Below are 22358 nucleotides of genomic sequence, written 5' to 3'. Positions count from 1 at the left end.
AAGTACAGGGAAAAGAGGTAAATCGGGGGCAGATTGGGCCTTAAAGGAACAGTTCAGTGTGAAAATAAAAACTGTGTAAATAGATAGGCTGTGCAAAATAAAAATGTTTCTAATATAGTTAGTTAGCCAAAAATGTAATATATAAAGACTGGAGTGAACAAAAGTCTAATAAAACAGCCAGAATCCAACTTCCTGCTTTTCAGCTCTATAACTCTGAGTTAGTCAGCGACTTGAAGGGGGGCCACATGGGACATAACTGTTCAGTGAGTTTGTAATTGATCCTCAGCATTCAGCTCATATTCAAAGGCAACAGATATGACCCATGTGGACCCCCCTCAAGTCTCCGATTGGTTACTGCCTGGTAACAAGGGTAACCAGTCAGTGTAAACCAAGAGAGCTGAAAAGCAGGAAGTAGAGTTCTGACTGACATGTTATACATCAAATCACTCCAGCCTTTATACATTACATTTGTGTCTAACTAACTATATTAGAAACATTTTTTATTTTGCACAGCCTGTCTATTTAGCAAATTTTTATACTGATCAATTCCTTTAAGTGGGTTGGAGAGGAGCGCAACTGAGGGGTATTATAAACATGCAAAAAAAAAAAAAATACAAATCTAAATAGGGAGTTTTTGAAATATTTACAATTTTATTAAAAACACTCTTCAAAACAGATTTTGTCAAAATAGAAAAAAACAATATAACAGAACGAATTGAACGCGTTTTTATGTAACATTTAAAACATGAACGCCCTTTTCAACTTCTAATCAAGACATTAAGTCGCAAGGTGACCATATCACAACATTTCCATATAATAGAGACTTTCTTGCTCTAACATCAGTTTATTGATTCATTGTAAATAAACAGTGACCATTTTTAATCCATATTTGACGGTTTTACACTGTCTCTCTATGAAGTTTCTTTTTTAAATGCTATTCCAGCTTCCAGACACAGAGGAGAAAATGTTTAATGCAGGGAAGCAACTCCACAGGAGTTTTAAAATGTCATTTTATGTACTTAAAAAATTTGTAGAGCAAAAAAAAGCAAAAAAAAAAAAAAGCCATACTAAATGTAAATTTGAATATATCCATATCCCTTTATATTAAGCAGTTCCTAGAAACGCCTACGTCTTTAAATCAGCTGTTTTAAGTCCAACAGCACTACTTATAATAAAATATATAGGTAGTGATACAACCTACAGTAATTAAGTAGATAAAGTCATGCTTTATATTACGACTGCAAGGGGAAATAAACACAAGGGGGCCCATTTGAAGGAGAACTAAAGCTGAACAAAGAAATAGGGCAGAAATAATGCATTACATTTAAGCTTCTGTACCAGCCCAATACACCACATTCCTTTATTAGGGAAGATCTGTGTCTCCAAAGATGCCCTAGTAGCTCCCCATCTTCTTTTCTGCTGATTCCCTGCACATGCGCTGTGCTGCTGTCACTTACTGAGCTGACTCACAATACAATGTGTATATAGAATATAAATGTCTCAATACAAGATAGTAAATCATAGTAATTAGAAACCAGTGCATTCTGCATCAAAATGGAACACCAGCCCCGTTCCATCAGTTTTCTTCTTGATAACTTCCTAAGCTTAGCTTCTCCACAGCTGCCCAGAGCACACTGAGCATGTGCAGTGCCATCGACACTCAAAAGCTAGTCCAATATGACACAAGATAGGGCTGCTGTGGAAGGCCTGGATCATTGCTGAACCTCTAGGCCTGTAGACTAAATTCAACATACAATATTCATTTGCCGGTTTTCACTTTAACTCCTAGTGATCAGTCATGTTGCTGGTTTTGGACAATCTCAGAACAAGAACATTCTAAAGTATAGCTAACAAATTTCATCAATTTGGCAAGTTCCCAGGTACCCAGCTATTGCCAGTTTTTCTATATCTGCCAACTTAAAGAAGAACAAACCCTCACATGAATAGTATTTCTGGCCAGCCCTTCCTTCTCTCATCAGAGCTACATCTTCACTCAGAAGTCATTTCAGAGGTGGAGCGTGCTCAGGTCAACTCAAGTCTGGAACAGCTTCAACTACAGATGCACAATGTTGGTTACAGATAAGGGTTCAGGGCTACAACATGGCGCTACTCTAGTTTTTTTAACAGGCAAAGGAAACAGGGAGGATTTGGAGGAATGGCCAGAAATACTCGCTGTGAAGTGAGGGGGTTTGTTTTCTTTTAGCCACAAAATGATTAAAATAAAACCAAAAGACTAGTAACAATATAACAGAGGATTATAGCTGTATTAGTTAAGTGTATCATGAAAACAAACCCAAGTTAATTAACACTTAACTTCGTTTGAAGGCAGAACAGAAACAGCGAGAAACGTGAAGCAATGCATATATACATGGGAGAGAGGTAATAATCATTACACCAAGTCTTCAAAATCCCATAAAAATAAAAAATGATTATTGAAATCTAGCAGCGACACGACATGAACTCAACTTTATAAAGTGTTCCTGGTGTAATCGTACAAACATGAAACAAATTACATGGGGGGGGGGGAATAAATGCACCGCTGAAAAGCTCCTGAATGTTTAAAGGAGAAGGAAACAAACAATCACTGGGAGGGACCAGATTTCTTTACTGCATATGCACCAAGTCTGAACCAAGGCAGGGGGTACCTGGGGGGAAAAAAATGAATAAAAGGGCCTCTAAATATCACCCTGACTGACCATCAAAGCAGGCTCCATGCTTGTCTAGCAGAATGGCATCCTCATCCAATGCTGTGGCAGTAGGGATCATTTATTAACAATGGGCAAATTTGCAACTGGGCATGGCAACCAAGGTTTGCTTCCATTGTTCCAACTATAGGTGGCTGAAAAAAAGCCAGCCACTGATGGTTGCTATGGGTTACTGCCCAGGTGCAAATTTGCCCAGTGTTTATAAATGAGCCTGATGTTACAGTAACCGAAAAAAAGGAAAAGGAAAAGCAAATGTAACCCAGGGAAATCATCCGGGGTAGCTATAAGATAGAAGAGAATACTACTAAGGTAGAACATGTGCAAGAAAGAAAATGTGCAAAATGGTCTTGATGTGAAATCAGCAGTTTTGGCACAAAGGCATATTCCTTTAAAAAGCCTCATCCAAGGTGCTTGGTGTAGAGTATTTTATACTTGGAATTCAGAATCAAAAATACTAAGGTGATCAAGCACTTCATTTGCATTTGCAAAATTCCACCTTTTCCTATGAAATGTACACTTGTCATCTTATAGAACGCAAAGGATTTGTCCCTATATGTTAAAGGACTAATTCATACATCTGCTCTGAGAATGCCCATCACAATAACCCATTGCTAGAGCCCTTACTACCTTGAAGCCACTTTGCTGTATACAGGGAACAGTCTCCCCCAACTGACCAAAGCTCACTGGGGTGGGTCTGAGAGTGCAGATGACATAAGCTGTAATAAAAGCAAAAAGTATTTACATATTAAAAATAGTTCATTGTGATTAGAACAATACAACAGCATCTATGTACCACCATATAAACAGGACAAGTTCCTGATACCCAGGAGGTCAGAGGGGCTCGCCAGTCATAAATACCTACCCAGGTTTCATTCCTTACAGTACTGTTCAAAAACACAAGGGCTACAGAAATAATCTAGTAAAGACTTTAATAGAAGACCACCAATAAATCTTGCTTTAAAAGGCAGAGTATCAGAAATAATTGCTTAAAAATCTCATGTGAGGGGGCAAATATCGGAAAAGGTGGCATTTGTGCAAGTAAAACATTATACTACTTTGAACTTTTTTGACTTCATATACTCACTATTATTGTACATGTATCAGGCTGATTTTACTATTGCCTCACCGTTTGGGCATGTGGGGGGGGGGTAAGATCCTACCATGTTTCATCAAACAGACAGTCCCATTTGCCATGGCCCTTTGTGTTGGACTGGCATATGTGAAAGTAAGGAGACCTAGATCATCTCCCAGCTTAGAGGCTATTGGGTAGTTTACTAGCAGAATTACATTAAGTTTTTATAAAAGTGTGGTTGGATAACATCAAACTCAATGGCCCTAATAGATGCACCACTTCTACAATCACAATTTCCACTGTTGACGGCAGTCATATGATTTATGAATAAATATAAAAGAACAGTTCTCCATTTCAGCAAAAGGTCTTTCTTGATTGGCCGGTATCATATGTGATTTAATTGACAGAATCTCACAGCCAAGCAGACAGTAACAGCAGTGATCAGTCCTCTGGCTCTTCAGTAAAGGCACAATGAAGAGCACCATAAGACTAAGGTAAGGAAGGATAGCTATCGCCAAACAATGACCTCCATCAGGATATCCCCCATAACAGCATTTCCACCAAGTACAAAGCATGAGGACTGGAGAATGATGTAATGTAACTAAGGGGCAGATTTATGAAGCACAATTTTTAACAAGCATTATCCATGCTAAATGGAAAAAATCTATCTGGGATCCCATATTTAACAATTTCTGCACTGGAACATGCTAATTTCTTGATGTCAGAATGAAAATTAATTGTATTTTCCACCCTACTCCAACCTGTTATTTATCAGGATCCAAATGCCAAAATACGTCCCTATAGTATGGTCGCATTCTCTTTCTCCTCTAGTCAGTGGTCCACCATAGGTTCGCAAAGCAGTCAGAATATAAAAAAAAAACACAAAAAAAACTAAACAGATAAAAGATAAAGACTATAAACTTCCCTTTAAGAGTTAACCTTCCACCAGAACATGCTCGATGTCCAAGAGCTGGATTCCAAAGTAAGTTGCATCTAGATCAACAGAAGAGTTACTATTATCTCTAGTGCCACAGTGCTTCCAGGTTGGTGAGAAGGTGAATTGCACTTGAGTTTAGCATTATGACATGTATGTAAAATCTGAAAAAAGATCCAAAATGGAAGAGGAGAAACCCAGTTTGAGTGATTTGATGTTGAATAAAGGAAGAGGCAAGAAGTCTTCCCTTCAGCAGCCGTTTCCTTCTCGTGCTGCACTCAGACAGCAAGCATGTCCATTAATCTCTATAGTAATCTCTTCATAAATGATCCACAGAATTTCATCAATAAAGTCCAATCTAAAATACCTTCAACATTAGTGTTCATCACAATTCATCCTTAAAAAGAAAAAGTATTTTGTCATGACAATATCCATACAAACAGGTTTTGTTACTACAATATACACATGAAGCTGCATTGGCCTTGGTGCTAACGAAGGAAAATAACTATGACTAATGGGGGTTTGCTAAAAATAAAACAAAAATATTTGGTCAAATTACTTTATTAATAAAACAGGACGGTCAAGAGCTCAATTACCCTGGCAAAACAGCAGCAGTTTGGCAGAAAGAATAAAAAATGAACATTGAAGGGCTTGAATAGACAAATAAATAATAAAATTGTTTCTGTTAAAGGGGTCAGTGACCCTCACAAAAGGCATCATTTTAGTTGCAAGTTGAAGTATAGGTAGAATTACAATGCTAATAATTCAAAAACTGTACAAAATAATTTCTGAGAATATGCCATACCTAACCCCCAACCATTTGGACACAGCTGTAGTCCTGTATGAATAGTAAGTCATTATGTAAGTGATATATTTCTCTACTGCATTGCACTCACCTTATTGTATGCTTCCTTCACTCGTTTAATTGCTTCTATTCTTTTGGTTATGATTTGGGCTATTTCTTTTGCATCCCTGGAGTCTATTTGTTCCCCAAAATAATCTTTCTGCAAGGCAAAAATGGACTGTAAGATCCACAAGGCAGACTCTCTGTTCTTCATTTTTTCCAGACAGGAGGGAGCTGCACATACAGTATTACCAGAGACACACGGTGCATACAAATTGCAGCTACTGAGCAGATTTATTGGAAAGTCTGCAACTAAAATGAGCGACTAACACAACTGAACTTTTGTTGGAAGACTGTTGAAAAGCAAACTTTAATTGTTTTGCTCTTGGTTACAAGACCTGGGAAACATTGTGAGTGTTACCACACAACATGTATATATTCTTTTTCATCATTCTAAATGGACCAAAGTCCATTAAGATCAACCCCTCCAAATGAAACCTAGCATCCATACACACACAGCCACTGATCCCTCCATACACTTACATAAAAAAATAAATTATATATATATACATATCTATCTATCTATCTATCTATCTATCTATCTATATTAATTGTTGATTTTAGTATCAAAGTAGCCTTGGTTATTATGCTTGTCCATGAAATCATCCAAGCCACACTTCAAAACATTAACAGAATCAGCATCACAACATCACCCGGCAGTGCATTCCACAACCTCACTGTCCTGACTGTGAAGAACCCCCTACGTTGCTTCAAATGAAAGTTCTTTTCTTCTAGTCTAAATTGGTGGCCTCTGGTACGGTGATCCTCTTTATGGGAGAAAAGGTCACCTGTTATTTGCCTATGTCCCCTAATATGCTTATAAATTGTAATCATGTCCCCTTTTCCAGAGAAAACAACCAAACCTTGACAGTCTACCCTCATAATTTAAGTCTTCCATCCTTCTAACCAGTTTAGTTGCACATCTCTGCACTCTCTCCAGCTCATTTATATCTTTCCTAAGGAACAGTTCAGTTTAAAAAGAAAACTGGGTAAATATCTACAAAAAACCCAAGATCTTCTCAATTAAAGAAACCCTCAACACTTTGCCATTTAGTGTATAACCTGCGTTGATATTATTGTTGCCATTTACCAACATTGAACCACATTTTCCAGTTTGCTGCCCAGTTTTGCAATTTAGTCAAATCACTCTGCAAAGAGGCAGCATCCTGCATGGAACCTATAGTTCTGCACAATTTTATATCAGCAAAAATAGAAACAGTACTTTCAATGCCCACTTCCAGGTCAAGTTAAAAAGCAAAGGACCAAGTAAAGAGCCTTGCGGTACTCCACTAACAACACAATTATAAAATGTTCCATTTATCACCACTCTTTGTAATCTATATTTTAGCCAGTTGTCTATCCAGTACAAATACTATGTTTCAGGCCAACATTCCTTAATTTAACCAGTAACCTTCTGTGTGGCACTGTATCAAATGCTTTAGCAAAAGTAGATCACCTCCACTCCCATTGCACTGAGTGGGGTTCCTGCTCACCTCCTCATAAAAGGCAATTAAATTAATCTGGCATGATCAGATACTTCTATTAGTACTACTTCTAGTATTACTATTTGCAATGAAGTAAAGTATCTTTTCCCTTAATACCCCTTTCAAAAGCTTTCATGTAATCTCAGCATTAAAGAGGAAGTATTCTCTACAGTGACTCTTTAGTGAAAATCCCTATAAGACACTTCATTCAGCCAATGGCCAACAAAGACTACAGCCAAATATATTAGTGCATTTCTTGATCAGTGCTAATGCACTTCTGAAACCTTTTAGACAAACAATAATTCATCTTTTTATAGATCAAATCAGAAAGTTGGTAATTGTAAATAATTTACCTTTTTGGATCCATTGTAAGGGTACAGCCTAACAGTTGGATAAGATCTGATGGATGCAGAATTGCAGAGGTGCTCATAGGCCTGACAGTTCACTTTTCCAGCCTTAATTTTACCTTTAACAGCCTGGGAATAAAAACAACTTGAGATTTCCACTACATTAAGACACTTAAACAAGATAAGTGGCAAACATTAATACAAGCTTGAGCTCTTGTTAAAAGGTGTTAAAAATTCTGCATCAATTATGAAATAATCTAAGTATTCTTCATTGTACCCTTTATGAGCAATTTATCAATATGTAGATTTGCGTCAGAGTTTGTTATTTTTGGCTGGGGAGTATATTCTTGGAAGATCTTTGTTGTATGCTGATTCATCAATCATGTAATTTTCACAGATTTCTAAAAAACTGCCAATGCAAGTGCCAGGTCTTACAAATGCCAATGATGTGCTAGGTTAATACTATTACCATGTATTTAAGTATTATGCTGGCCATACATTGAAAGATCCTCCTGTAATCGACAGTAATGTTGCACAAGTCCCACGTACCCAATGTTAATACTTACTCTTGCTAAGATTTCAAATTCTGGATTAAAGTTCTGGCATGGGCCACACCAAGGGGCATAGAAATCTAGGACCCAGTTATCTTTTCCATTGATCACATGTTCATGAAAGCTTTCTGGTGTTAGGTCAAAAGATGCTTTAGGCAAATACCTGTGTGCCAATAGGTGGAAGGAATGAAAACAATTTTATCAAAAAGTTGCCACAAAGCAAAGTCAAAATGTAATTACAACTCACTTGTAAATAAATGGATGCATCTAAAAAATGATAGACACAAAAGGAAAATCTAAAAAGGTCGAAAAGCAGAATGATGTGTTGAGGGAAATGAAATTAGAGCACCAACTCCCTATTAAAAAATATAATATAAGATGAAGGTTTAATGTCTATGAACAGGAATTGGCAAAAGTAGAAAATCAGCAATAGAAATGACTGACTCTGCAAATGTAATGTTATTGGGACAGCAGAATAAGACAAAAACCCACTACCAACAGATATAAAATGAAACTGCATATGTTATGTTAAGAGTCAAATCTGTACTTCTTATCACAAAAGCCACACCACATGCGGAGAACATTAAATACTTTATTAGACTGAAAGCACATTTCAAAATGGAGTATTAAAATTATTAATTGCATCCAAAACAAAGGTAATACTTACATAAGTGCCCAATTTCTAAGCGACTGTGAATCTCTGTGCCAGCCAGTATACCGACTAAAAGAAGCAAATATAAATATACACATGCTAAATAAGTAATTATGCAATTCACAAAAGCACATCTCTGTTTGAAAAGGTAGATATACAGGTATGGGACCTATTATCCAGAATGCTCAAGACCTAGGGTTTTTAAAATAACAGATCCTTCCATAATATGGATCTTCATAACTTATGTCTACTAGAAAATCATGTAAACATTAAATAAACCCAAGAGTATGGCTCTGCTTCCAATAAGGATTAATAATATCTTAGTTTGGATCAAGTACAAAGTATTGTTCCTTTAAAAAGGAAATAATGTTTAGATATTTGGTTAAAATTTTGTCTATGGGAGACAATTTATAATTATAACATTGCTACATGTGAACAATATGTCACTTTTTATTAGAGATCCATGAGCTGCTGCCCTTACATGGTCATTGAATGCCTCTGTAGTGCCTATGGTATATTTATAAACTACTTATCTAAAGATTAATCTGTAAAATCAAAATGATGCTTAGTAATGTGATTAATCGTAACAGTACTTGTTTGTAGTAGTGATCTTAACCCTCTAATTTACTATTTGGGTATATTATCTCAGCCTTCAATGGCCAGTATAACTGACCACAGAGCCTTAGGATTCCATAGCCAATATAAAACAACTTGCCCTTGTGCCTTTATATGGTTATGGAATTATTTGGTTATTTCCAAAATTCTTATATTTTACATTGGCGGTATATTATTCCCTATTTGGTGCGAAATATCTTTCCATAAAGTGCTTAGTGATGTCATGTATGTGTCACAACTGACTAAACGTTTGTATCAAGAAATAAGACAACCTCTATTTCATAAGATGAGGAGGTTAGTAGTCATCATGACGTGGACCTGTGGCCTTATATATATATATATATATATATATATATATATATATATATATATAGTCAGGGAACACCACAGTTATTCTGAATATCTTCATATAATTCTCTATAGATTTTACATCATGCTGTATTATAATCTATTATCCAGGATGCTCGTCGCCTCGGGTTTTGAAGATAAGGAATCTTTAAGTAATTTGGATGTTTTTAATAACAAAATAATTTAAACATAAAATAAAGGGTTGTTTTTTTTCCAATAAGGAATCATATCTTAGATAAAATAAAGTGCAAGGTACTGTTTTATTATTACAGAGAAAAAAGAAATAATTTATAAATTATGCATTATTTGATTAAAATGTAATCTATGGGAGATGGCCTTCCCTTAAGTCAGAGCTTTCTGAATAACTAGTTTCTGTAAAACGGATTCCACACCAGTATCACTCATATGCATCTTCAGTAATTATATAAGGAAACCCATAAAAGAGAATTCCTCCCTCTCTTATGGAACAGCGGCTATAGGTTCTAATGAAGGTGCCTCACTGTTAAGTAGCATAAGGATAGAAACTGATGTAGTAGAATTCATGCAAAAAAATTCAACACAAAAAAAATCCAGTTGAAATAATGAGCTCACTAGTAGGTATGTTGGGGATTTATATTTGCAGGATAAAGTCGAATCTCTGGATAGCCATTTACACGTTCCTGGGTGCAGAATAAGCTGTACTTCTGGCAATCAATACTTCCAACACTGATGAGGCCATTTATATGCTTTAAGGAAGGAAAATGAATATGTGACAATTAAATTCCTGGCTTATAATAAACATTTCCAAGTAAATGAATAACACTAGAAATATATATATACACAATACACAGGTATAGGTATTGCCACAGACTAGAGATAATTGTTTATATATATTTGTATGTATAAGCAAGGTCTTCTAATTTTGGTAGAATTCTTGCTCAGGTTTATGGCTTCTGTACACCATATATTCCATAAAGGGTAAGCACCAAAGAAGTATGTTAAAAACAAAAAGCTTTATTGATGCAAAATCTTTATCTCCATACGTGTTTTGTGCTGTAAGAGTGGTGATCGACATGTTTTGTCACTAAAGGTTTTTGTTTTTAATATACTTTTTCTGGTGACCTGCTTGATTGAGTGGCTATCCCTTTTTTGGTATATTTGGGTTTTGCTCTCTGGTGCACATGGGCCACGTTTCCCTTTCGGTGAGTTACTTCTGTTTTTCAACCAACCAACTTTGAGTTACATTTTATTATATTTGATTTTGAACACAAGTAATATTGCTATACTCAGCAGCAAGAATTAACACAACAATGAATTTTAATATACATAGCTGGTTGCACAAAGCCCAAACTAGATAGATAGAGATATATAGAGATATATATTCATACCCTTGCCATGCGTTTCCACTCTGGCATTAGTGCTTGGCATGGCCCACACCATGGAGCATAGAAATCCACCATCCACATCTCATCACCTCTCCGATTCCTTACCAGTGATTGAAAAGTTTCGGGTGTGAGAGTCACAACTGAAGGATTACGAAGGTCCTGTATGATCAAGGATGAATCAAAATTACGCTTTAATACATCAAGGAGATTATGCCGTAATAGGAGTAAAAATTGCTACAAAGCAGCCAGCCATTCAGCAAACTTGAGATATATAGTTTCACATCTACTGGTAACTTTCGGATTCTGAGGTGTCTGCAAGAAACGAGTAGTTAACTTTGAAATGCACTTTAATGTGGTGTGGACAGCAATAATAAGATCCCCCACAACCAGCCATAAAAATGGCAAACTTGAAATTAGCAGAATTAAGAGTCTAATAACTAAGAGTCTAATAACTCAAAATTGGACCAAAATAAACAACAAAACCAGTTGCTTAGAATAGGCACCTCTATAACACATTAAACAATAATTTAAAAGTGAACTTCCACTTTGATGCTTAAAGGAGAACCAAACCCTTAATATTAAAATCCCCTACCCCCTACCCTACATAGACCCCATCCCTGCTACCCCCCCCCGCCTAGCTGTCACCCTCTGTAAATGCCCCCAACTCTTTACTTACCCCTCATTACAGATTCAGCACATCACAGTTCACAGGCGCCATCTTCTACTCTTCGGTAATCTTGGTAAAGTAAGAGCAGTGTTGGCACATGCGCAGTTGGAGCAGTCTGCTGGTTTTTTAACAATTGCGCATGTGACAAAAATCACAAATTGCTGAAGTGTCGGAAGAAGACCCGAAGATACCGAAGAGAAGAAGATGGCTCCCATGAACTCCTATGCGCTGAATCTGCAACAAAGGGTAAGTAAAGAGTTAGGGCATTTACCAAGGGTAACACATACTGGGGGGGAGCAGGGGGGGGTCTATGTAAGGTAGGGGATTTTAATATAAAGGGTTTGGTTCTCCTTTAAAGGAGAAGGAAAGCTACCAAGGCAGTTTATTGGCAATGTATTAGCCACAAAAGTGCAAGCTAGAACACTATATTTATTCTGTAGAATGCTTTACCATACCTGAGTAAACAGCTCTAGAAGCTCTCTTTGTTTAGGATAGCAGCTGCAATATTAGCTTGGTGTGACATCACTTGCTGCCTGAGTCTCTCCCTGCTTGCTCATGAACAAAACACTTTGTCCTGCACTAGATTACACTGCATTATCACAGTAACTGCTCGTCTCTAAGATTATACAATAATGCAAAAGGAAATAAATTTTTACCTCCAGCATTGGAAGGGCTCCATTAAAGTAAATACAGTGCAGTAATGGAAATCTGTATAAAGGGAGGTTGCATCAAAAGGTTCATTGGTTTGGTTCAAGAGTGGTTTCGCGGATTGTTATGGACATATATTTCTTAAATAAAAGCATAAATGATTGCACTAACAGCAATCCTGAATAACTCATTATAATGAATGATTTCCTTTCACTATTCTAGATGCAATAGAGCAGTAACACTAGCTGATGGCTGGCTGCATAACCTCTGTGACCAGTAAAAACAATGGAAATATACCTCTATAAACTCCAGAATCTCTTCAGCATTATTATGTCCTGCATATTCATGGATGTTGGAATGGTTAAACACTACTGTTGTGGGATAAGCTCTAATATTGTGCTGTCAAAAAAAAATAATTACCAGAGAAAACAATTAATAAGTGCCTATATTCTTTAGGCCTGATCACAGGTTACATTAAATACAATCATATAAGTATGGTATATGTACTAATTTATTAATATTTAGGTACAAAAAAATGTTTTTTTTGCTTTGGTCAATAAAATCCATCATCTACTTGGCAACTCACATGACGACTGAAGCATGAGATACATGCACTTAATTGTGAAATGAATAAGAACAAATGCAATGCATAGATATATTCTTTAGAATATGTAAAAAATGTTCAGGGTCGAGGAAAGCCTGAATCGCTAGTGGGTTGCCATTTTGTTTGGCACAGGGATTTCCCCTTAGGCTTTCCTTACAAAAAACTCCCCCAGAGCCAGGGTGGTTTAGAGAGGCGATTGTCAAGGGAAAGAGGTGATTAAAATCACACGGGGGGGGGGGGCGGTGTCTAACAAATTGCCACTAGGGATGGGCGAATTTGACCCGTTTCATTTCGCCAAAAATTAGCCGCTGGCGAAATGTCGCCGACGTCCATTAAAGTCTATGGGTGTCAAAAGATTTGTCGCGCAGCAAAATCTTTTTTTGAAGCGCGTCTTTTTTTTTTGGTCGCACAACGCCATACAAGTCTAAGGGCATCATTTCTGCGGCGAAAAAATTCGCCCATCCCTAATTGCCACTTCTCAGTGACTTAACATACTAATTGATTAAAGAAAAAGAAAAGATTTTATCATCCAAATACCCAATGCTATATGATACCGATCCTCCAACTTACCATATTGCAGAGTCCTTCATGGATGGTACAGTCCAAAGTCCCAAACTTTATCTGACCAAAAAGGCGTTTAGATGCAATCCGGAGTTCTGGCAGTAAAGCACGGCATGGAGGGCACCACTAAGGAAGACAACGGTGCATTTACAATGAAATGTTACAAGCAATATATTCATATACCTGAATATTTAAAAAGATATTTAATAAATTACTTTTTACTTATGATTTAGATGTGCTTACATGGAAGCCTTTACAACACTCATTAAAAGTCTGTGCAATGATTTAAAAATAAGTGCTACACTGCACACATTATTTGCCATTCAGAAATACAAAGGGGGTTGTGGAAGAACTCCAAAGATAATTCAAATATGAAATGGATCCAGGGAATGTGCATTGGTCAATAACACACTTTAGTGAATTTATTGTATGTTCCATGGGATAGGTTTGTGTACAGTTTGGCTGTACGAGCGGATGACTGAGTAGCACTGATCCAATCATTCCTTCTACGGAAGGAAGTTATAGGTAAGCACTGGTACTGTCACTTTCTCTTTAAACTCACACGTGTGAACAAAGGCAACAGTCAGAGCAGAGTTTTGGCTTTGACCGATTATATGCACCTGAAGGCTCACTGTGTAGCAGTTTGCAGAAAATGACACCTGAGGCATTCCTCGCTCCGTGATGCAGGTCGAAGCTATAATGCTTAAAAGCACTTTACTTACAAAACTATGCTTATGTTTATCTTCTCATGAACTATTAAACTTAGGGTGTTAATAAATTAATCCTGAATCTGCACTTTTTTATATTCTAAACAAGCACCCAATGATCCCTGACGGCCCACTCCGTAGTCTTTACGCACACAAGAGGAGCTATACTTAAAATCTATTTCTTCTAGTACTGTACACCGATTATAAAAGTTGCTTGGTCTTAAAGCATTACGTAAGTTTAAATCACCCATTGTTAAAGGGATACTGTGATTGGAAAACATGTTTATTTATTTATTAATAGTGCTGCTCCAGCAGACATCTGCAATGAAATTCGTTTTTCAAAAGAGCAAACTGATTTTTTTAATTTAATTTTGAAATCTGACATGGGGCTAGACATATTGCCAGTATTTCAGATGCCCCCAGTCATGTGACTTTTGCTCTGATAAGCTTCAGTCACTCTTTACTGCTGCACTGCAAGTTGGAGTGATATCACCCCCACTCCCTTCTTCCCCAACAGCCCATCATCAGAACAATGGGATGGTAACTAGATTATAGCTCCCTGGTAGATCTAGATTATAGCTCCCAGCAATCAATAGTAAAAATCCATGTCCCACTGCGACTCCTTCAGTTACATTGAGTAGGAGAAACAAAAGCCTGTCAGAAAGCAGTGCAGCACTGGCTCTTTCTGAAAGCATATGACCAGGCAAAATTGACCCGAGATGGCTGTCTACACACTATTACAACTAAAAAAAATACACTTGTTGGTTCAGGAATTAAATTTTACATGCTAGAGTGCACTATTTGCAGCGTTCGTGTAATTTAAAAATAAAACTACACCATAAAAATCATGACAGAATACCTTTAAACAGAACTATGCAAGGACAGTATGTAATTAAATACAGGATATTTCATTAAAAGAAGTGAACATTAACCATTACTGTACTTACAGGAGCGAAGAAGTCAACAAGCCAAGTATCTCTGTCTTTCCCGGGAAAATTTGTGGGTCCCAGTGTAATGACATGGGAATTGACACTTTCTTTGGCAAAAGAAACCAAATCATAAAGCTGCACTTTCCCTAAAAAGAAAAAAGTAAATTGTTATAACTGAAACATAGGGTTGAACAAATGCGTGTAGCCTAACAAATATTAATAAATGGAAAAAAAAAAAACTCATGGTCCTTAACCACACATGAGTTATCAATGAATTCTAATTTTATTAGCAGAAGCATTTGTTTCTCTCATTGTTAAAAAAAACATCAGCTGTAGTGGTCATAAACGGATTGTACTGCTCTACATGAGTAGAGGAATGCCTTGGCCAATATAAGCAACATGGCACCTCCCATTCAATGTCTAAACAAACAGTGATGGGATGTTTTTTGCACACAGTAAGGGGCCCATTCACTAAGCTCGAGTGAAGGATTCGAATGAAAAATACTTCGAATTTCGAAGTATTTTTTGGGTACTTCGACCATCGAATGGGCTACTTCGACCTTCGATTCGAACGTTTCGAACGAAAAATCGTTCGACTATTCGACCATTCGATAGTCGAAGTACTTTCCCTTTAAAAAAAACTTCGACCCCCTACTTAGGCAGATAAAACCTACCGAAGTCAATGTTAGCCTATGGGGAAGGTCCCCATAGGTTTGCTAACCTTTTTTTGATCGAAGGATTTTCCTTCGATCGTTGGATTAAAATCCTTCGAATCATTCGATTCGAAGGATTTAATCGTTCGATCGAACGAAAAATCCTTAGATCGATCGAACGAACGTTTAGCGCTAAATCCTTCGACTTCGATATTCGAAGGATTTCAATTCGAGGGTCGAATTTCGAAGTATTTTTAACTTCGAAATTCGACCCTTAATGAATCTGCCCCTAAGTTGTGCCCTTATAATTCAATTAAATCGTGATTGGGCCCTATTATCCCTCTGATCTAGTCTTATGCAAACAAAACACACCATAAAGGCAAATAAGCAATCAAGTGCAATAAAGATCAGAACGGTTGCATTTTTTATAAAAATATAGCATCCATAAATAACTGATATAACTGCAAAATAGGAATTCGTCTTTTTGAGGGCGATGGATGCTTGTTCTATTTACATAGAAACAGTCTTTTAAAATTTAATAAATTAAATATTCTACCACTTTCTCACCATGGTGTATTTCATAAGCGCTGATGCCTTTCCCTTTAAATGCTGCGACACATGGCTTATGAATATAAAGCTCACTGCAGATTGAAGGGCTAGAATAACAATCAAACTTGCCAACCTAAAGATGTGGGAAATAAAAAAAATATATTTTTTGAAACTTAAGCATATCTTATTAGAGTTTTCTTATGATCCCTTTAGTAAGTCACCTACCTGGACATGTTCACTACGGAGGTGTACTGTCAGCTTCTTGAACTCTGGAAGACTAGATTGTTCATCTGTTCCAAACGTAAAGAAAAGAAGCCAGCGATGATGGGATAACTTGCCCTTAAAAAATATATATATATTTTACAGTCAAAATGTAGTTCAGAATATTTTTTGTTTAAAGGGGATGTTCAACTTCAAACACTTTTTTTTCAGTTTAATTGGTTTCAGATAGTTCACCAGAAATAAAGACTTTTCCAATTACTGTACTTTCTATTTGTGGCCATTTTTCGAATATTGAAGTGCAAAATTTAATTTTTCTCCTTCTAAAGCGGCTCTGGGGGGGGGGTCGCCGAGTCTTTAACTGTTCTAAATTGATACATTAAGTTGATACATTTGTTATCTTTGTCCCTGCTGAGCAGTTTCATTAAAGGCAAATAGTTGCTAATACTCCACAGATTCTGCTCAACTAATTGTATCAACTAAATGAAACTATTGTAACAGTTCAGAAAGCTTCTGGATCACTGAGCTGCCAGACTAAAACACTACAGACAAGAACATTAAACTTTAAACTTAAATTTTGGGGAAACTGTAAAAAAATAGATGGAAAGCAATTGAAAAAAGTCTTTGTTTATGGTGAACAATCTGAGAACTGAACTGAGAAAAGTGTTAAGGCTAACAAACCCTATTTAATCAGGTGTCACTTTGATTGTCTTGATTGCAAAATAGCCAGAGGAAATTACTTGAGAATTGTGTAAGGCTCTAATAGACTTTAATAGGGAAGCAACTTGGAGATTTTTGAGATACAAAAACATTTCCATTCAAGAAATAATGATGTGTCCGCTTTTTAAAAGGATCTCAGTAGAACAAAGCTCCCACATTTTTTAGACAACAGCAAAAATATACAAGAAAATATGATTAAAAAAATTATATCTGTGGGAGAAAGGCAATTTGTACAGATCGAAAAACAATTTCATTGTGACTTTTGAGAATGTGACAATTAGTGGCCTATTTATTAACCCTCAATTTTTTTCTGGTCAAGTTTTTAAAGGGGAAAAACTAATTTTTGAAGGGAAAAAAAATTAATTTAGTGTGCTCTGAAGCTGCTTTTAGCCTTCAGGATTATCGATCGATTTGGGCAGTTTGTGCTGGTTTTCGTTCGATTATCCAATAAATCAGAGTTGTTGCGGCAACAATTCGATAAAGTCGCGTTTTCATATCGTCAATTCGAAAAAGTCACATGATTCGAATTGATGCAGAATTTTGTTGCGACTGTTTCTTGCACTGATTTTTTTGAGAAGTTTTAATGGAACTTAAAGGAGATTTGGGGTTGGGGGTTTGGTCAATTTTTTTTTTTAAATTAAAGCCAGAAAAAGTCATGCTGTAGTAAAAAATAGTGTTGGCTCCACTGCACTCCACCTGCCTACAAAATGCAGATGGAATTCAGGTACACACAATGGAATAGAGCCTGGCACGAAAACTGCAAAAGCAGGCATTTTCTCTGTTGATCTCTGTTTCACATACTTGATTTAGGAGGATTTAGGAGGAAGCTGTACTTATCAGTACAGTCATAGCTTTGAAAGGGAGAGCAGTGAACCAATGATCTGTTTGCCCAGGGCCAGATTCTCGGCCTGCATTTTTAAGCAGGCCAAGTTTCAGTCCTGTGTGGCATAAGATAAACGACCCTGGATGACTAAAGAACGAAGCACAATACATAACAATAATGGTTCATTCATGGCTAGAAGAAAGGCAACTAGAATCTAGAATTCAAGTGAGCTCCCCTTTATTTGTACAAAATTCAACACTTTTTGTTTACCTGTAAAGATTCTGGAGAAATAGTTTCCAAATCAGGGAGGTGATTAAGCACTTCTTTATAGATCTCTCTTGCATCTAAAGAATTAAGAAACTACAATAAAAAAAAAAGAAGACAAAATCAGCAACAATCAATTATAGTACTAAGAGTAAGCCTCTTGATGCACATGTGAACACTGCCCTTGACCCTTAATAAATAATATAGTAACACAAGTTTCAGAGTTTTCCAAAGAAATATCCCTTTCTGTATGCACTATAAGGCAAGGGCACGCAAGTGTTCCCTCTGCCTAATGAATATTAATGAGGTGGAGAGAAGCAAATGTGCTGAAATCAGTGCTTGCTGTTTCTGCATTTAGCTTCTGCTTGCGTCCGGCTATACAAAGCTGAGCTCTGTGTAGCTACACATAAGAGGAAACAGTTCTTTAAATGCAGCTCTGATTTCAGCACATCCACTTCTCTCTGCCTCACTAGTATTAATAAGGCAGAGAGAAGCAGAGGGAACGTTAGTGTGCCCTCATCCGAAGGAAGCTTAAACTATGTCCCCACTAAGCAGAAATCAGCTCGCTATGACCAGGCTTCACCACAAACTATTAGGTCACAACCTCCTCTAGTATCTAAAAAAAGATTTTTAAAAACAACAGGAGGGCTATGTGAATAGAGGCTGTTGCCAACCAGCCTAAGAAAAAGGCTACTTAAATGAGGCCATTACTGTTACAGTCATTCAACGGACCATGAAAATAGTTTTGCCCGCTATGTTATGTTTGGGCTTACAGAATATAATATATAAATATACATTACCAAGACATCACCATTCTCCTTGTCTGTTAATGTGGAACCAGGTGGGAAGTAAACTGTAGCACTAGAAGTAATTTCTAAATTGTCACAGAGATCACCCTGGGTAGCACAGTCCATCCATCCCACTTTAACAAGACCTTCCTAATAAACAAAGGAAAATAAAATGATAACGACAAACAGTACACTGCAGCAACAAAAGGCTTTGGGTTATGGGAAGATTATGCTCTAAAAATAAATGTCACTGTATGATTTATTTAAAGAGGTTATACTTTGAGATGACAGGTTGTTTAATGAAATGCTGACATTTTAAAACCACATTTTTATGCATTTAAGAATAATTGCATCACAACATTAATGTTTATCAAATAATTAAACAAACTATGGACTTGACATTTTGACAAGTGGTTTCAGGTCATGTCCCATTTAGTACAGATTTTACTGCTGTGTGTAGGAGATGTTTTAGCATGTAGAAGGCAAACGCTCCTAGAGAGTTATCTGCACCTTAAACGTTATTTTGGCAAAAATATATGAAATTGTATAAGTAAGCCTCAGTTTATAAGAGGTCCTCAGCCTCTTTTATATTTGTATTGTGCTGCCGAGTACCTATCCAGCTTTTCTGGTGTTCCATGCCAATGGAAGATGCAAAAGAGTTCTTTCCCAGAAATTCTCAAACAAATGAGCTGTGGTGTCAACCTAAACCATCAACTTAAAGGAAAACTATACCCCCCAAACAATGTAGGTCTCTATAAAAAGATATTGCATAAAACAGCTCATATGTAAAACACTGCTTCATGTATATAAACGATTTTCATAATAATATACTTTTCTAGTAGTGTGTGCCATTGGGCAATCATAAATAAGGGCCGCCCCCTGGGATCGTAGGATTCACTGTACTCAAACATACAACAAACCATACTTGTTAGTTCACATGAGCCAATTAACAGACAGAGTTGTGTCTTTTGCTTCCACACTTCTTCCTGTTACAGTTAGAGTTGAAGTATTTCTGGTCAGGTGATCTCTGAGGCAGCACACAGACCATCACAAAATGGTGGCTCAAGGCAAGAGATGTAAAAGGGCAATATTTACTTAAATGTATATTCCAGTTTGGTAAGATTCTTTAATATGCTACTTAATATGATATGAACTATCTGTTGCTTAAGTGTTCATTTTGGGGGTATAGTTTTCCTTTAACATATGCTCACCAGAAACCCAACCTGATACACCTTATCCAAGCCTTGCTTCAAATACAATGGGCGACTACCAGCTTACAGGATATGGCACCAGAATGTAAATATACGAAGCAAAGGGACATCTGATATCAGGGAGAGAGCCTAATACTATTAAGAAACTAAACGCTAGAGGGCAAAATGTTATAATGACATTTTAAAAGGCTATTTCACATTAAGCCTGGCACAATGAGCTACATCCATAACAACATTTGCATGCTAATTCTTAATTAGCTACTTTTCAACTTGTATTCAGTTAGGCCCACAAATATTTGGACAGAAACAACTTTTTTATAATAAGGCAAAGGTTGACTGAGTGCTAAGATAATCTCCTGGCTCTCTATCTCAGTGAATAAATCACTTAGCAGTAAACCTGCCTTGAGTGCTTTCTCTCAGTGTCAACTTTTTTATAATTTAGCCTTTAAGTCAGTGTCCAATTACTTTTGAGCCCCTGGTCGAATTACGTTTGAGACCCTGAAATGTAGTGATTGTGTTAAAAATGCTTTAGTTCCTCACATTTGATGCAATCTTTATGTTCAACCCACTGAATTAAAGCTGAAAGTCTGTAGTTCAACTGCATCTGAGTTGTTTCATTTAAAATTCATTGTGGTAATGTATAGAACCAAAATTAAAAGAAAAAAGTTGTCTGTCCAAATACTTATGGAGCTAACGGAACATATTATTGGCATTCACTGTTGCTACTGAAAAGAAACAAATCAGTGTGATAGAATTTTCCAAACAATGGTGATGTTAGATCCTTCATTTTTATATAAGGATTACTGACCAGCAATCCTGCAAGCTTTGACCTTGTTTGTGAATTTAGGCAATCTGTAATAAAAACAATTATCAATTTTAGTTGCATGAAACTGATCAGAAAACATGTACCATTGCTACATATATAAAAAAACACTTGAAATTATTGCAGATATACAACATATCCATTAAACTTGGTTTTCATTCTTTTTACACTTGGTAATACTGGGGCAAAGCAGTAAGGTTAAGGCCATTACATTCAGTGGAAAAAGATGTTCTACTTTTAATCTTTCAGAATCTCTGCAGATACAGTATTAAGGATATTTTCCAGCCAGTGAATATCCCTCTTTCACAGTTCTTTTGTTTTTTACTAGAATTTTTTTTTACATATGTGCATTATGGGTAGGAGAAAGGACAAAATATTACCTCCTGTATCACTACAGAAAGTGATTAGCCAGCCAACACCAGAAGAGAAGGCATCCTCTATAGAACTTCTAAAGTTTCCTTAAAAAAAAACAGAAAACAATAAATACAGCAATATTGCCTTATGTACCAAACTGGTTTATGATATAAACCCTTGGCATTCCTCAGCAACAACAAACAATGACACAAGGGCACAGGTGCCATAGTTTGTACAGGTATTGGACCTGTTATCCAGAATGCTCGGGACCTGGGGTTTTCCGGATAACGGATCTTTCCGTAATTTGGGTCTTCATGCCTTAAGTCTACTAGAAATTAATTTAAACATTAAATAAACCCAATAGGCTGGTTGTGCTTCCAATAAGGATTAATTGTATCTTAGTTGGGATCAAGTACAAGGTACTGTTTTATTATTAGGGAAAAAAAGAAAATAATTTTTAAAAATTTGGACTATTTGGATAAAATGGAGTCTATGGGAGACAGCCAATCCGTAATTCGGAGCTTTCTGGATATCGGGTTTCCGGATAAGGGATCCTATACCTGTAGTTGAAAGATAAAAAGCAACTTACCTGCCCATAACTCTGTTACAGTACTGGATATATACGGCATAGCAAAATTAACCAGTCTTTCTTTGGAACGCTCTCCATAGTACTTAACTGGATTCTAATTAAAAATAAACAAAAAAAAACTAAATAAAAATTAAGGCCAAACTTTCAGCAACCAGTAGGAGAAAATATCTGATAACGTCTGCAATCGCTTGGGGTTTTCCATATGTCAATCCACTATATACTATGGTATAAAATGCTACAAATATAAGTATAACGCAATTATAAAATGTGGCT

General features: G+C 36.5%; 1 protein-coding gene across 2 annotated transcripts in view; it reads right to left on the bottom strand.

Moving 5' to 3' along the window:
• Positions 1-631: 631 nt before the first annotated feature.
• The window catches only part of dnajc10.S (DnaJ heat shock protein family (Hsp40) member C10 S homeolog), a 37011-nt gene continuing 15284 nt past the window's right edge, over positions 632-22358 (bottom strand). Inside the window, exons 7-23 of one of the 2 annotated variants that reach the window (XM_041577732.1) lie at positions 22086-22179; positions 21523-21600; positions 21128-21171; positions 19121-19258; positions 18327-18416; positions 16520-16633; positions 16313-16427; positions 15111-15238; positions 13466-13582; positions 12589-12690; positions 10980-11135; positions 10204-10337; positions 8665-8718; positions 8013-8160; positions 7453-7575; positions 5608-5715; positions 632-5108 (exon numbers count right to left, since the gene is read on the bottom strand). In XM_041577732.1, coding sequence (XP_041433666.1) covers positions 5097-5108; positions 5608-5715; positions 7453-7575; positions 8013-8160; positions 8665-8718; positions 10204-10337; positions 10980-11135; positions 12589-12690; positions 13466-13582; positions 15111-15238; positions 16313-16427; positions 16520-16633; positions 18327-18416; positions 19121-19258; positions 21128-21171; positions 21523-21600; positions 22086-22179 — 1755 coding nt within the window. In that variant the 3' untranslated portion in view covers positions 632-5096. 2 annotated transcript variants of the gene reach the window in all.

This window comes from Xenopus laevis, chromosome 9_10S, assembly GCF_017654675.1.
Source record: "Xenopus laevis strain J_2021 chromosome 9_10S, Xenopus_laevis_v10.1, whole genome shotgun sequence".
In the NCBI taxonomy this organism is placed as follows: Eukaryota; Metazoa; Chordata; class Amphibia; order Anura; family Pipidae; genus Xenopus; species Xenopus laevis.
Note: the sequence above shows the minus strand (reverse complement) of the source record. Positions and strands in the feature narration are given on the sequence as shown.